This window comes from Branchiostoma belcheri, unplaced genomic scaffold (genome assembly GCF_001625305.1).
Source record: "Branchiostoma belcheri isolate BF01 breed outbred unplaced genomic scaffold, Haploidv18h27 scaffold78, whole genome shotgun sequence".
In the NCBI taxonomy this organism is placed as follows: domain Eukaryota; kingdom Metazoa; phylum Chordata; class Leptocardii; order Amphioxiformes; family Branchiostomatidae; genus Branchiostoma; species Branchiostoma belcheri.
In genome coordinates, this window is record NW_017804442.1 from 3,902 (window position 1) to 18,049 (window position 14,148).

Here is a 14,148-nt window from a genome sequence, read left to right on the forward strand (position 1 = left end):
GGTCGGTCGGTCGGTTCTTGGGTACGGAGAGACTATCCAGAACAAGTTCAGATAGTAAATGTTCGTATTAAACGTTTTAAATTTTGAAGAATTCCTCTAAATATGAATCATTTAATGTACAATTAAGTTTGATCGTGTAGCGTAATTTAGGCATGAGGCCAGAATGATCATTATCGTGATCGTGGGCATCAAAAGAAAACTTAACAATATGCAGTTCTAAATGTAACATTGTTTTACGCCTTCAAATTTACCTTCAGAACTCTATATGCCTCCCCCAAGACAGCCTTCTTGTCCGGGGAGAGATTGACCGTACAGTTGGATATGATGACGTCAAAAGTGTTGTCCCTGAGCCCAGCCTCGCCAAGGTTCTCGATGTACCCCCGGACGAACTCCGTGTTGGGTTTGGAGTAGCCGAACGTCTCCCGGTGGTAGTCGGTGTAGCGCCTGGCAAAGTCCAACTGTAACATTTTTTTTAGTTGAAAATGTACTAGTAATCACAAGACGTGGCGGGGGAACACTCAAAAAAAGTTTTTTTTTCCTTACATTAACTTACATTACCACCAACACAGGGGACAATACAATACTCATTTACACCTGAGCGAAGTGAGGAAAGTCGTGTAAAGTGCCTTTTCCAAGGGCACAAGATCGGGGGCATGTCAGGACTCGAACCCGGGACCTCTTGGTTCCGAGTCGAGTACTCTGTCGTTACGCCACACGACCCCACTTTTGGCTTTTGCCATTCACAACTGATGCTTTATATACTGTTGCAATGCGGCTATGATGCGGATCGTGATGGCAATGTTTACAAACCTACGCACCTGTTCCTCCGTCATGTCCACGCCAGTCACGTGGCCCGTCTCGCCCACCAGTTTGGCCAGAGTAAAGCAGTCGTGTCCGGCCCCGCTGCCCAGGTCCAACACGTGGCACCCCTCCAACAACTCTGGAACTGGCAAGCCGCACCCGTAACTCCTGAAAAAAATTTAACGGCTCTCGGTGGCAAATGTGCAGATGTTGACATATTGGCGCACCAAATCCGTAGGGTGTGTTTTGGGACACAGTTAGACAGATTAGCCTATTAGGCTCGGTGGGCTTCACCGTACAGGTGGAGAAGTCATGTAAAGTGTCTTTCCCAAGGACACAACGTCGGGCCACAGTGAGTATCGAACCCGGGACCTATAAGTCCAACTCTCTAACTGTTGAGCCACCGACGTAACCCCTGAAGAAAGCCATCAACAACCTATTTTGTTTTTATATCAGTATGTTTACCTTCACAGAAGGAAAACATATTGTGTTTGCTCTGTTTCTTTTCTTCTTCTCCAAACAAAAAAGGTCAATGACCTGAATCAGACGTCTGTCACCATGTTGCAATTTTATAGCAGGAGGGATTTAGACTCCTGTCACCATATATATGAACGTGTTTTTAAATTCTTACTGAATCTACTTACTTACCTAACGTTATCTATATTCTATTCTTCTGCTGTGACCTGTACTTAACCCGGCCGGTGGGTATTTACGTACAATAAATGACTTTCATTAAAGTTCATCTGTGTTTAAAGTTAAAACTTTTGGTCCAATACAAAAAAGTTCTCTCATCACCTAGAGCTTTCGACCAGTCACTCTGGTCTTCCTGGGCCAGTCTACTGAGGAAGACCAGAGTGACTGGTCGAAAGCTCTATGTGACCAAAAGTTTTAACTTTAAACAAATAAATGACTTTATTCATTCATTAGTTCAAAATAGTTTGGTCACTAACGTTAACCTGACTCACTTGGCCTGAACGTCCGGGTGGACCATCGCCAGAGCCTCTGTGACGTGGCGGGGCAGTTTACATTTAGCGAGCGGGCACCCTCCGGCCTCCTGGTCATTATTTTTCGACTCTTCCCGGCATCCACTGGCCTCCTGGTCTTTAATTTTAGACTCTTCCCGGCATCCACCGGCCTCGAGCTCCTGGTTATTAATCAACAGCTCATCCCGGTTCTGGATGGTCTTGCCGTAGTACTCCTTCATGTCTTCACGGATCTGACTCTCTGAAGTACAAGATTAAGTTTGAAACAACACCCTGTTTTCCATCTGTAATAATTTAGCATTGTCACATACGTACTAGTACTGTGAACTATGTAACACCTTTAGTGCACTATGCACCAAGTAACATCTAGCGTCAGTGCACAGTAAACCAGTCAGAATTGCCCTGATGGAGATGACAGACGATCATCGAAACGTCGGCTCGTAAAGATAAATGGTTGTGATCAACACGCTGTTTTGATTTGTGTCAATAGTATACACAAATCGACGAAGATTAGACATACCATCTCTTTTCTAGGTCCACGAGCATACATGAATAAGATACACAAGAAAACTGTTGCTCAAGCAACTGGATAGATTTTGAGAATCTTTTCATCATGATTTTGAATCTAGCCAATTTCCTTGTGCACTTTAAGAACAAGTTGTTGTTGGCTGCTTTGTTGTGTTACGTCTGTAAGTTGAAGCAAAAGTGATTATAACACAAGTTAAAAGATTAAAGTATATAGTAGCAACTAAATTCTTATATTCAACTAAGGCAAAATTTACCTTTTTCCTTAGAGCAGGCCATCTTAAAGGACGTGTTCACGGCTTTACGTCAGCACAGTTATCTTAAGTTAAAAGATTAAAGTATATAGTAGCAACTAAATTCTTATATTCAACTAAGGCAAAATTTACCTTTTTCCTTAGAGCAGGCCATCTTAAAGGACGTGTTCACGGCTTTACGTCAGCACAGTTATCTTCTTGGTTACCTGCAAAGGTGAGGAAGATTGTAGGAAAGGTATTTAGATCGGAAAAACGTATCGGCCTGTGTAGATGTGAATGCCTCACCGGTGGAGCCACATAATGAAGACGACGTTGAATGCAAGTGGTCATGGATTTAACAGTTATGCTTCCGGATATAGTAGTCATCGTCACTTCCGGACCCCTCTTGCTAATCCACCAGTATAGTTAACTTCTGAGAAAGTGACTGCATTTGTCAACGTCGGTCTTCGGTGAGGTCTACAGGGATTGATGACTATTGTTACCGAGTTACCACTAGCCTGCTACGGAGGCTAGTGGTCTTAGTACCCGGCAGAATGGCGAAAGTTATATACACACCTGTTCGACAGGTCATGCACAAGACACTTGAAATTACCACTTTTTAAATTACGATTCATAGTATGAAATCTGAGAGATAGGCATGAAAAGGATCAGTATATCCTTTACAAAGTCGTTACCTCCAAACAAACAAACAAACAATATGTATATATACTCACCTTCGACTTCGTACTACACTTCTGTTTCTAGCTATCTCTTGGATCTATGCCACAAAAGTCACTGCCCGTGGGTATGTGTTACACAGATCTAGAGTAACTCTTACATCTAGGTAGGGCATCTAGAGTTCAAACTGTGACGTCATGCATAGCCAATCATAGTCCAGAGAAATCATGCACCCTCAATAACCTACCAATGCCGCTTCACTCCACATAAACATTAACCCAGGGTCAGTTGAACTTGGTCCTCACCAGACTATACTGTAGTGTTGGAAGTGTGGACTTCGCCCTATATAACGTAAAAGTCAACAGTTCTACAAAACCTTTATTGTGCTATAATTGTATAGCCTCTACCAATCACAACAGATGTTTGGAAGATTGGTGGTGAAAAAAAATAATGAAATATCAAAGAATAGTTAAAAGTTTAATGTTCAAAGTATAGGTAGTTCGTAATATGACTGTATACCCTACTTAGAAGGCAGTTGGATATATAAACAGAGAAGGTCCGCGGCCACTAATCTCCAAGCAGATCCCTCTCGGTGGCAAAAAGACAGTATCAAATTGGCCAGGCAGTATCCATTAGCCAGAGAAGCTCCGCGGTCACCGTTGGTGGGGGTCAGGACAAAAAAAAAACAAAAAAAAAACGGCCATATATAAAAATGTAACGATCATTCCCCCCACAACCTCTGCTTGGAGAGTAATTATTATTATTATTAACGTTACATGACCGTTTTTTTTTTTGTCCTGACCCCCACCACCGGTGGCCGTCGACATTCTCTGGCTAATGGATACTGCCTGGCAAATTTGATACTGTCTTGTTGCCACCGAAAGGGATCTGCTTGGAGATGAGTTTTCTAGAGTGTCCCATTTCTATCTCTGGTGGGTGCGCACTTTTTCTGGTCTTACAAATGACAGATCGCTCTTCAAACTCATTGTAATACATGTATTTACATACTACCTTGATACCTTATCGAGTATTTAGATTTGACACGTATAAACTAACATCATATGATCTCATATATTTAAAATATATAATACCAGCCCAGAAAGAACTAGAAACAGTCGTGTTCGTCAATGTCCGGCACCATTCGCCTAGAGCCGGAAACATCCGAACATTGCCGAACAATGGCGAACTGGCTAAACAAGTCTTTATGTCAATTTTAGTCGGCATTTGCGATCTAAACCACGGTTGCCACAATTTTAGACCAAATTTAGATTGTATACGTTGAGTAATTTTGTAAAAATTCCCTTATTTTGTACGCAAATTCTAGTTTCCGTTCTTCTGACTTCTGATTGGTTGTCCGTTGGAACCGCGGACCAATCAGAGCACGTAATTTGCATATGTAGCATCTTTCAAAGGGCTTTCAGATCGCTTGTAGCACTTCCGGAATTTGCGACAGTTGTGTGTGTGGACTTTGAGACACAAATTCAGCGTTTTTGAAGGTATTTAATAGATCTAGAATGTTTTATGCAATGCATAGTGTTTGAGTATACATTTATGTTGTATACTTAGGTGAAATTTTCGTGTGAAATTCTGTTAAATCTACCGTTTTAGCACAACGTTTTTAAAAACAGACACGTCGATCTTTTGTCAAGCAAATATGGCGTCGTTTTCTAAAAATTCCGTTTCAAAAACAAGCTGAATTTGTTTATTTTCCTCAGCTTTGCTAACATTTCTTAATCCTTTTTTTTCCACAGATTTTGCTGTAGAGAGTTCCAGAATTGTTTGTGACTGTGTGTGGATATTTTTGGGTGACGCAAAGGCGGTTGTTTTTTGTCCCCAACTGTCTGAAGACAACAAGAAACAGGCATGCCGCTTGCCAAACGGTCTCAACGCGGGGGTCTTGGCGCGCTCAATCCACAGAAAAAAGCAGTTCCTCTGGTAATTCTACAGATATTGTGGATATATTTTGTTGCTAAAGCTAACCATGCTATCTGAAAGTCTTGTATGCTGTACTTTGTAGAATTTGACACTGGTGTGTAAAATATGTTGTTCAAAACAAACTTGTTTGTTATTCAACAGTTAAAAATTTTGGCCCCAGATGTGTCATGAGCTTTAATCATTACCCCCAAATTTATCTGTATGGCCTAATAAAAGCAATAATGCGGTAGAAATATTTTGATTTTCAGTCTAGGCCATAGATGATACATTATATATATGTAGATCTTTTGTTACAAATTTTTTGCAACACCACAAAGTTACACAAACACCATGTGGTAGAGTGAGTGATCATGGTGAGTCATACCACCAGCTTGAATGATCAAACTATGACTCAGAATCTTACAAAACACATTTGGCCTGCATTTGCAAGTTTTCACTGCAATACCTACAAGTGGAGGCCTTTTTATAATTCAAAATCAAACATAGGTCTGTAGTTAGCCTGGGTGCCAGACCCATAGCACACTGGACACAAAGTATCTCGCATCACTGAGATACTTTTTGTCCAATGTGCTATTGGTCTGGCACCCAGGCTAGTCTGTAGTTGAACGTGTGGGCAAGAGTCAGACCCCAAACCACTCACAAAGCGTTTACAGATATATAAGACGTATATATCTATAAACTTTTTGTGGGGGGTAAAGAGTGAAAATTACATTTTGGTCAACGTAATAGCTAATAATATGTTTGGCTGGCTGTTGACCGATGAAAAGACCGATTTTTGAACATGATCTTCCCTTGGCAGGTCCACCATGACAAGAAGACGACTCGCGGCGGCACGAAGCGACCATCGGACGAGACAGCAGACGGAGTGGCCAAGAGAAGAGCAGCTTTTGGGGACATCACAAATGTACAGCTTTTCCTGTTTTTTTTAACATATGTATGATTACAAAGTTATATTTGCATGATGCATATCACATCACTTGCTTTGGTGTACATGTTAAAATAATCTTAGGTGGTTGGGAACACTAGTATCACATTTTCATACTCATGATGAACCAAGAGAACAAATACTCGTCAGTGTTTCCCTTACCTGTAGATTCCTGCATGTACCTGGTTAAACTTAGAGGGACCACAACAAACTGTTATTTGGGAACGTCTTTATTGCTACAACCATCTATGCAGAGATGGCACTTTCACTTTGAAAGTTGAGAGCATTGCCATTTTGATGAAAAAAAATGTACAATGTAATAGATTTCAGAAAGTGATAATATTAGCTAAGCTGTCAAATGTTGGGCTACTTTAGAGCTCATGTTGTTCTTGTAACCATAACCCCTAAATTTTTCCTCATTTTATTTTTGTTGGCATGGGTGGAAAATAATCTTTGTATGATAATGGTGGCAGATGAAATTCAAAAGCTCCAAACAGATACATTGCAAAGTCTTCTTCAGTCTGACTCTATAAAGTACATGGTGCTTTATTTATAGTTTAGCCACAACATACTTATTGGTGAGATGATTTCTCTGTGTTAGGCCACCAAGCAAAAAGGATCCGGCCTGTTTGGGTGCGTAAGTTTTGGGGAGGTAGACTCGGATAGCGAAAGGGGAACAACAAGCCAAGACAAGCCCCTGAAGTCTGGAGAGACTGTAGCAGCCAGTACTCTCATACAGGTGACAATGGACCGTCCCGTACATGCTAATGCCGTCCCATTTATGCTAATCACGCTGTACTAATTAGCATGACAGTTATGCATGGCTCATTCACTGGTGCAGCATTGGCTTGGGGTAATCTCCAATCAGAGGTTTTGGTCCGCTGGGGGTAGTTTTTGTTATTTTTTGACATAGAAAAGGTGACAAAAAACAACAAAGTTAACCTAGAACAAAACCTGTACTTGGAGAGTAGCTGGGAGCAGTCTTTAGGGCACAATCTCAAAGTAGATGTTAGGAATCTGGATGATACATTGCAGCCAAAAAATGCTACATTTTACCACATTTTATCGTTGTAGTACCATCCTAACAACTGCTGGAATCACTAGTAGTAATACATGTAATTCTCATCAGGCTTGTGCTACAACTAGCTGTCACTGTTTTCCATGTAAAGAGGTTGCAATTGGTTCTCTCACAATTGTTATAACACAAATGTTTATGTCTGTGCTTTTTGTTTGCATGGTGAAGACTAAACAAATTTTTCTTTGCAGTTTCTTTTGGTTGGCTGGTGGTTGGGGAAAGGTTCTGAATATGTGACATGGGCTTAACTCTGATAAATCCACTGATAATATCCACTGTCCTCATAGGGAATTCAAACTCTACTACTGGATAAATTACAGAGATTATCCAAACGTTTCGAGTGACATCCACCACTCTTCTTCAGCGTCACTGATGTCATGAACTAACAGAACACGATAAAGCATATTTGAGCAACTGGAAAAAATGGTTGAACATGTCAGGTTCATAACTAGGTCATTCATAATGTCATTGAAAATGCGGTGGATGTCACTCGAAACATTTGGATATTATCTCCCGTAATTTATCCAGTAGTAGAGTTTGAATTTCCTATGCTATAAGTATTGTTTACCTGGATGTCTAACCTTCATCAACGTAATATCCACTGTTATTCACCCTCAGGCCTTTGCCCAACAACTTCAAGGCAAGGAGAAAGCCAAGAAAGTGACCAAGATCGAGAAAGTCGTGAAGGTTCTGCCAAGGAGACGTTCAGGCAGGCTTGCGTCCAAACCGGGAAAGCTCGCCAAGCCGGTTTTGCCTGGAGATGACTCGACAGAGCCGGAGTCCTCAAGCTCACAAGGGAGTGTATCGTCTGTGGATAGCCTCCCATCTTCCCAGTCATCTGTTTCTTCCAACTGTAGCGACAGCTCTGCTAGTGATAGTAGCAGGTAGGGATGGACTCACTTGGTAGCCCGGTTACCAAACCTATAGTATTATAGCTCCTGAGTCCTACATTCTCTATTTGCGGAGAGGATGTAGGACTCAGGAGCTATAAATTATAATAGGTTTGGTAACCAGGCTAGGACTTGGAGTTTGTTGGATACTTGATTCATACTCGTACTGTGACACACAATACTTGTACTGCTTATACATGGTTGCAGATACAAACTTACAGTGTGTGTGTGCATATGTGTATTTGTGTATGTTAGATATTATTCTTTACATGAAACTAAGCACACTAGATGAAACATTCAATAATATATCCTGTCCCGTTTCAGACCAGAGTCTCCAGTTCTGAGTGTTCAGGACCTGAATGAAAAGAACAGACAGAAGACAGAGGAGGCCATAGCAGCAGAGGGCAAGGTAAATAAAAAAACTGCTAAAATGCAATGAATGTGGTAACATTGCCTTAGAATTGTGTCTATCACAACAGTCCAGTCCAAACTGCCCCAGAACACTGCCCACAAGACAGGACCAATTCAATCTGGTCTATGAGGACAGGTGGTCACCATAGACAGGATTTTTTCATGCTTGTGTCAGCAAGAAAATTATCTAAGGGACTACCAAATGTCATCACAATGGCCAGGTGGTTCTTATGTAAAGGTTTGACTGTTAACCTCTATGTCAGTCAGTCTCTCTAGACTCACTGAGGGACTGTACTGTGGAAGTAAAAAAAGGGACACCACAAGAACACACTTTTTCTGTTCTTAATTTTATACTTCTCCCTTCCTCCCCAGCCCCAGGGCATCCCCAGCAGCCCTCCCCTGTATGACTATGACCAGGAGAACATCAAAGACCCCAGTCTGGTGCCTCACTACGCACAGGACATCTTCCAGTACATGAAGAACAGGGAGGTATGGATGGCTCTCAAACTTTACAAGAATTCTAAAGCCTGTAATGGTACTGCTCAATAAGTCTTGTGGATAAGGGAGGACAAAATATAGGAGTCTAACAAGGTAAGGCCTTGCCCAAGGAAATGAGATAAAGTCTCAAAGTGTCTCATAAGCCATGGTGCTCTGTTCCCTGGCACAGTGAATCTGGAAATTTTGTACACAGTGTCTGTCAGGACCAGTGGAAAGGTAGTTGAGCAGTGACCTAAACTTAGCCAGGCAGCTGGAAAGAGCCGGAAAGAAATTGACCAAACAGAGTGGCAAAGAGTACTCACTCCTTAAGACACACCAACTCCCCTAGCATGTTTTCTGTCTGTTTGGTCAGTTTCTGACGTTCTGAAGCTAGCTGATAGACATAAACCTCAGTTACTGTGATGTTAACCTGCTTCAAGATCACTTTCACCTAACTTAATGAAACATGTTCCTCCCCCAGGAGAAGTACCTGCTTCCTCAGTACCTGAAGATCCACAACGCCCACCTGGAGCCCTACATGCGTGCTATCCTGGTGGACTGGCTCGTAGAGGTGGGGTACTGTTCACACAGTCACTTACCACAACATTAGAGAAAAGGCTAATGTTTTTTGCAGGCAATGTTTAAACTGTTAGCAGGCGATGTTTAAACTGTTAACTGTTTTCTTACTTTACTTTCGCACATAAAGAAACTCGGCAAAGCTACTGCAGATCATTTATCTGTCCATGTCTGTCAAATATAACTTTTCTGGAAAACTTAAAGTTTCCTTGATTTCACGCCAGTTTAAACTTAGTGGCTATCCTTAGCCTCTACCAGGCTTTGGGAAGCAGCTGGAAAGAGGCCAAATAGACATTGATAACAGGGTAGTTTGTGGCAAATTGTAATTTTTACGTTCTAGCTGCTTCCCCAAGCCTGGTAGAGGCTAGGCTATCCTAACAAAGTGTTAGTCAAGAACTTTGATAATAAGACCTTTGTGTCCTTCCATAGGTCCAGGAGAATTTTGAGCTGAACCACGAGACCCTGTACCAGGCGGTGAAGATCGTGGACCACTACCTGGCCAAGACCAGGGTCACCAAGGAGAGGCTCCAGCTGGTGGGGGCAACAGCGCTCTTCATGTCCTGCAAGTTTGACGTGAGTTTTGGAAGGGTTGGAATCTTCCTTATTGTGTGCTTAGAATGAACATACAATACACATGTACAAGACTTATGTTTAAAAAAATACTCTAATTACCTTCTTTTATTTATGCCTACCTTTGCAGAAGGAGAACAAATTATTTTGCCTTGTTTCTTCTTCCGTTACAAACAAATAAGGTTAATGAGTCATTGACCTAGACCAGAAGGCTGTCACCGTGGCAACTGGTACTGTAGCAGGTGTCCTGTGGTGTTGGGTTACATTATGTAGCAAGTTGCAGGACAGTAGGAAGATCATCATATATAGATAGATATATATTTATATAGTATAGTGTGTGTTTTGAGTAAAAATAAACAGCAGTGGTTTGTTATTCTAAACCATTTGAAGGTCAACATGCATTTGCAAATGTTCCCTTTCTGGCATTTTGTTAGTTTTTTCCATCCCCTCCCCAGGAGAGGTGTCCGCCGCTGATTGACTTTGTGTTCATCTATAAGATAAGCTAGAGGTTCAATAGGATTTGATACAGAAAATGATTGCAAGATGAGATATTGTTTTCTTGTAAAGAAAGTTTTTCCGTCCCTCCCCAGGAGAGGTGTCCGCCGCTGATCAACGACTTTGTGTTCATCCATAAGATAAGCTTAGTTAGCTAAGAGTAACTTATTAGTAAACTACGAGGTTCCATGGGATTTGATGCAGAAAATGATTGCAAGATGAGCTATTGTTTTCTTGCCTTGTAAAGAAAGTTTTTCCGCCCCTTCCACAGGAGAGGTGTCTGCCGCTGATCGACGACTTTGTGTTCATCTATAACTTATATATATAAGAGATGCTAAATGTTCATTACAATAGGATTTCATACAGAAAATGATTGCAAGATAAGGTATTGTTTTCTTGCCTTGTAAAAAAAAGTTTTTCTGTTATCTCCACAGGAGAGGTGTCCGCCGCTGATCGACGACTTTGTGTTCATCTGTGACGACGCCTACCGACGGGAGGACATCATCCTCATGGAGCAGAACATCCTGGTCAAACTGGACTTCTTCTTAAACTTCCCCATCTCGTACAGGTTCCTTAGGAGATACGCTAAGGTATGGTATTCTTAAACTTAAGCTTCCTCGTCTTCCTAAACTTCCCATCTCATACAGGTTCCTTAGGAGATATGCTAAGGTACAGTCTTCTTAAACTTCCCATTCTCATACAGATTCCTTAGGAGATTAAAGCTAAGGTAAAATCCTTCTCTTCTCCTTCAGATCTTTAGAAGATATGCTACGAGTATAGTCTAAAATATCTGTGTCCAGGATACATACATTTTGTATTACATTCTTTATGAGATATGCTAAGGATCAGACTCACTGAATGAAACAAGCTACTGCCAAGAGCTGAGAAGATAAAAGTTTACTAAAAATTCAAACTCAGTCACTGCCATTGTTGTGTGTGTGTTTGTCTACTTGTGTTTTTCTTGATAGAACTTTGCTTCCTTTGTTGAATCAAAGGAATCAAACAATCTACTGCTAGAATAGACAAATTGTTTCATGGGTACAATTTTAAGTCAGCATTTCTTGGATTAGATTGATAATTTCAACCCCACTCCACTTGCTTGCCAAACAGGATCAGCATGCATGGTTTCTGTGTATGAAGTGGACATTATTTTGCACAGATTGCCTGTAACTTAAAGTCTAAGTACCCCTCCTTCTTGTCCCCCCCAGTGCTCCAAAGTAGACATGGGTACCCTGACTCTGGCCAGGTTTGCGCTTGAACTGGCCCTACAGGAGTACGAGTGTGTGACGTACCGAGAGTCCAAACTGGCAGCCGCAGCCCTGCTGCTGGCCTTCAAGATGAAGAAACTGGGAGACTGGGTAAGTCATGGCTGGTTTGTGTGGATGGATGGAGGAAGGTAGGATGGGTGGTTGAAGGGTGGAGTGAGTGATTGAGTAGAGAGCGAGTGAATGAATGATTGAGTGGTGAGTGAGTGAGTGAGAGAATGAGTGTGTGATGTACCGGGAGTCCAAACTGGCAGCTGCAGCCCTGCTGCTCGCCTTCAAGATGAAGAAACTGGGAGACTGGGTAAGTCATGGCTGGTTTGTTTGGATGGATGGAGGGAGTGGGTGAATGGAGGGAGGGATGGAGTGAGTGAGAGTATGAGTGTGTGACGTACCGGGAGTCCAAACTGGCGGCTGCTCGCTTTCAAGATGAAGAAACTCGAAGCCTGGGTAAGGAGTTCATCTGTTCAGTGTGTGAGTGGCGGGGGGGGAGTGTGAGTGAATGCATGTGCAGGGCTAACAAAATATACAGGGTGCTCTATGTACTTTTTTGTGTACCCAAAATTTAAGCTAAATGCAAGACGTTATTTTTACTAACCCTACACTAATGGTAACCCCATGAGGTGCACAGCAAAAGAAATAATGGCAATGGTTTTTCAACAGTTTTTGTATGATCCATACCTCCTACACTCTGGCAAATTTAATTTACCAATCACTCAGTGTTGCATGCACCAGTACAGTATCTTGAGCCTTGCAATCTTTGTTTCAGACTCCCACATTGGAATACTACTCTGGTTACAAGGAGGATGACTTGAAAGACGTGGTGAGACACCTCAACTCCATTGTAGCTGCACCGAGGGACTCTAGACTGAAAACTGTCCGTGCAAAATACTCCCACAGGTAAGCCAAGTAGTAAAAGGGTAGTCCTAGGGGAAGTGGGTTGATGGTCCACGGTGTCTAGGATATGGTATTGGAAGATGGAGCATATCCCGCTCGTTCCACTGCCTTTTACCTCCCCAAACAAAGGGTGGAGTGAGAGTGCCTTTCCCAAGGACTTGACTTCTAGCCTGCAATGGATGGAGTGAAACCTGTGGTCTCTCAATGTTCATGTCTGCTATCCTAGTCATTCAATGCCACTGATGAGATTGAAACCATCACAGAGTGATTAGAAAACCACCAGAATGTTCACTCCCTGTTTGTGTGTAGAGACCTTGCCCTCAAAAATTGACATCATAATTGTTAACATTCAGACTCACTGTTTCATTTTTTTTTAAGTTCACTTGTTTCGAATACAATTCTCTCTAACTTATACGACATGATTTGTTTTGTTTTTTTCCAGTGTGTTCTACGAGGTTGCCAAGTTACCGCCACTGGACATGATTGAGGAGATGGAGTAGAAACGCCCCCTGTCTGTTTGTGCAAATAGTGCAAGCAAGCTTTTACATGTAGTTGCAATCAGGACGAACAAAGGAAGCTGGAACTAAAATCTTAGTACACAAAAGATCATTCCAAACACTTGAGTGTTGATAACAGAAGACAACTCTGAAAATCTGTATAAAAAGCAAAACATTTTGATGTGAAATTCAATGAAAACTCCAAGTTTTTTACTTCATGGAGAATTCAAAGAAAAAGATAATGCAATTTTAATTTGGAAGGATATTGAATTTTAAAAATCAACCATTTTTACCTCCACCAGTATTCAACCTACTGTTCTCTTGCCATTTGAAAATGTCATTCCAAATTTCAACTAAATCAGTTCCAAATTTCAAGAAATATACAGAGTGCAAAAATACATGACTTTTGAAACAATGTTACATCTAGCACCTGCTATGTAGAGTTTTATTTTAAAGTTCAATGTTGTGTATATACTATGTCAAACATTTTGTCTTTTAGTATATGTTTCAGTAGAAGTAGCTATTGTACTTAAGGTAGAGCTATGTGCCATGTACTTACCGGTACTTCATTTCATGTAATTCTTGTTCTGTACATACATGCTGTCCTCCTGTCTTTGTTACCTGGTAGTCTCTTCCATGTAAAAACAGTGATTTTAATTATATAATCAATGGCTTTTGCTCTATTGTACAATATCCCCAGGTCTTTCCTTTTACTCATATACAGATAACTTTTTTCTTACATGTTTTAGGGAGTCTCCATTTTTAGTCAATCGTGTCAGGTATATAGAGCAAATAACCCATTGTCTTGTCTGTTTTTAGTATTACTGTTTAGTTATTACATGTATTATAGTCTGTCCAAAAATATGTCAATAGGTGCAAGATACATGTACTATAGAAGCTAGAGAAATATTTCATTAA

The 14,148-nt window shown here is 41.2% G+C and overlaps 2 protein-coding genes across 2 annotated transcripts in view; one reads left to right on the forward strand and one right to left on the reverse strand.

The window, feature by feature from the left end:
• Nucleotides 1-2,631, reverse strand: part of LOC109485678 — a gene marked incomplete at its 3' end in the record, with an annotated part of 4,119 nt that extends 1,488 nt beyond the window's left edge. Inside the window, exons 1-4 of the mRNA XM_019789344.1 lie at nt 2,567-2,631; nt 1,767-2,025; nt 819-969; nt 252-458 (exon numbers count right to left, since the gene is read on the reverse strand). Coding sequence (XP_019644903.1) covers nt 252-458; nt 819-969; nt 1,767-2,025; nt 2,567-2,588 — 639 coding nt within the window. The remainder of the gene's footprint in view (nt 1-251; nt 459-818; nt 970-1,766; nt 2,026-2,566) is intronic.
• A 1,961-nt stretch (nt 2,632-4,592) lies between these two features.
• LOC109485815 (G2/mitotic-specific cyclin-B3-like) lies at nt 4,593-13,298 on the forward strand. The gene is made up of 13 exons (XM_019789495.1): nt 4,593-4,716; nt 4,972-5,155; nt 5,955-6,059; nt 6,682-6,819; nt 7,774-8,039; nt 8,370-8,454; nt 8,829-8,945; nt 9,415-9,504; nt 9,939-10,082; nt 11,009-11,164; nt 11,783-11,932; nt 12,606-12,736; nt 13,176-13,298. Exons 2-13 carry the CDS (start codon nt 5,084-5,086, stop codon nt 13,231-13,233), a joined length of 1,512 nt encoding a protein of 503 aa, XP_019645054.1. The 5' UTR covers nt 4,593-4,716; nt 4,972-5,083; the 3' UTR covers nt 13,234-13,298.
• The last annotated feature ends 850 nt before the right edge of the window (nt 13,299-14,148 follow it).

Excerpts from the sequence above, each read along its gene's own strand:
- LOC109485815 (XM_019789495.1), top strand. The coding sequence starts at position 5,084 with ATGCCGCTTGCCAAACGGTCTCAACGCGGGGGTCTTGGCGCGCTCAAT. Across the intron at positions 8,040-8,369 it reads TCTGCTAGTGATAGTAGCAG|ACCAGAGTCTCCAGTTCTGA; the intron begins GTAGGGATGGAC and ends GTCCCGTTTCAG. Across the intron at positions 9,505-9,938 it reads TGGTGGACTGGCTCGTAGAG|GTCCAGGAGAATTTTGAGCT; the intron begins GTGGGGTACTGT and ends GTCCTTCCATAG.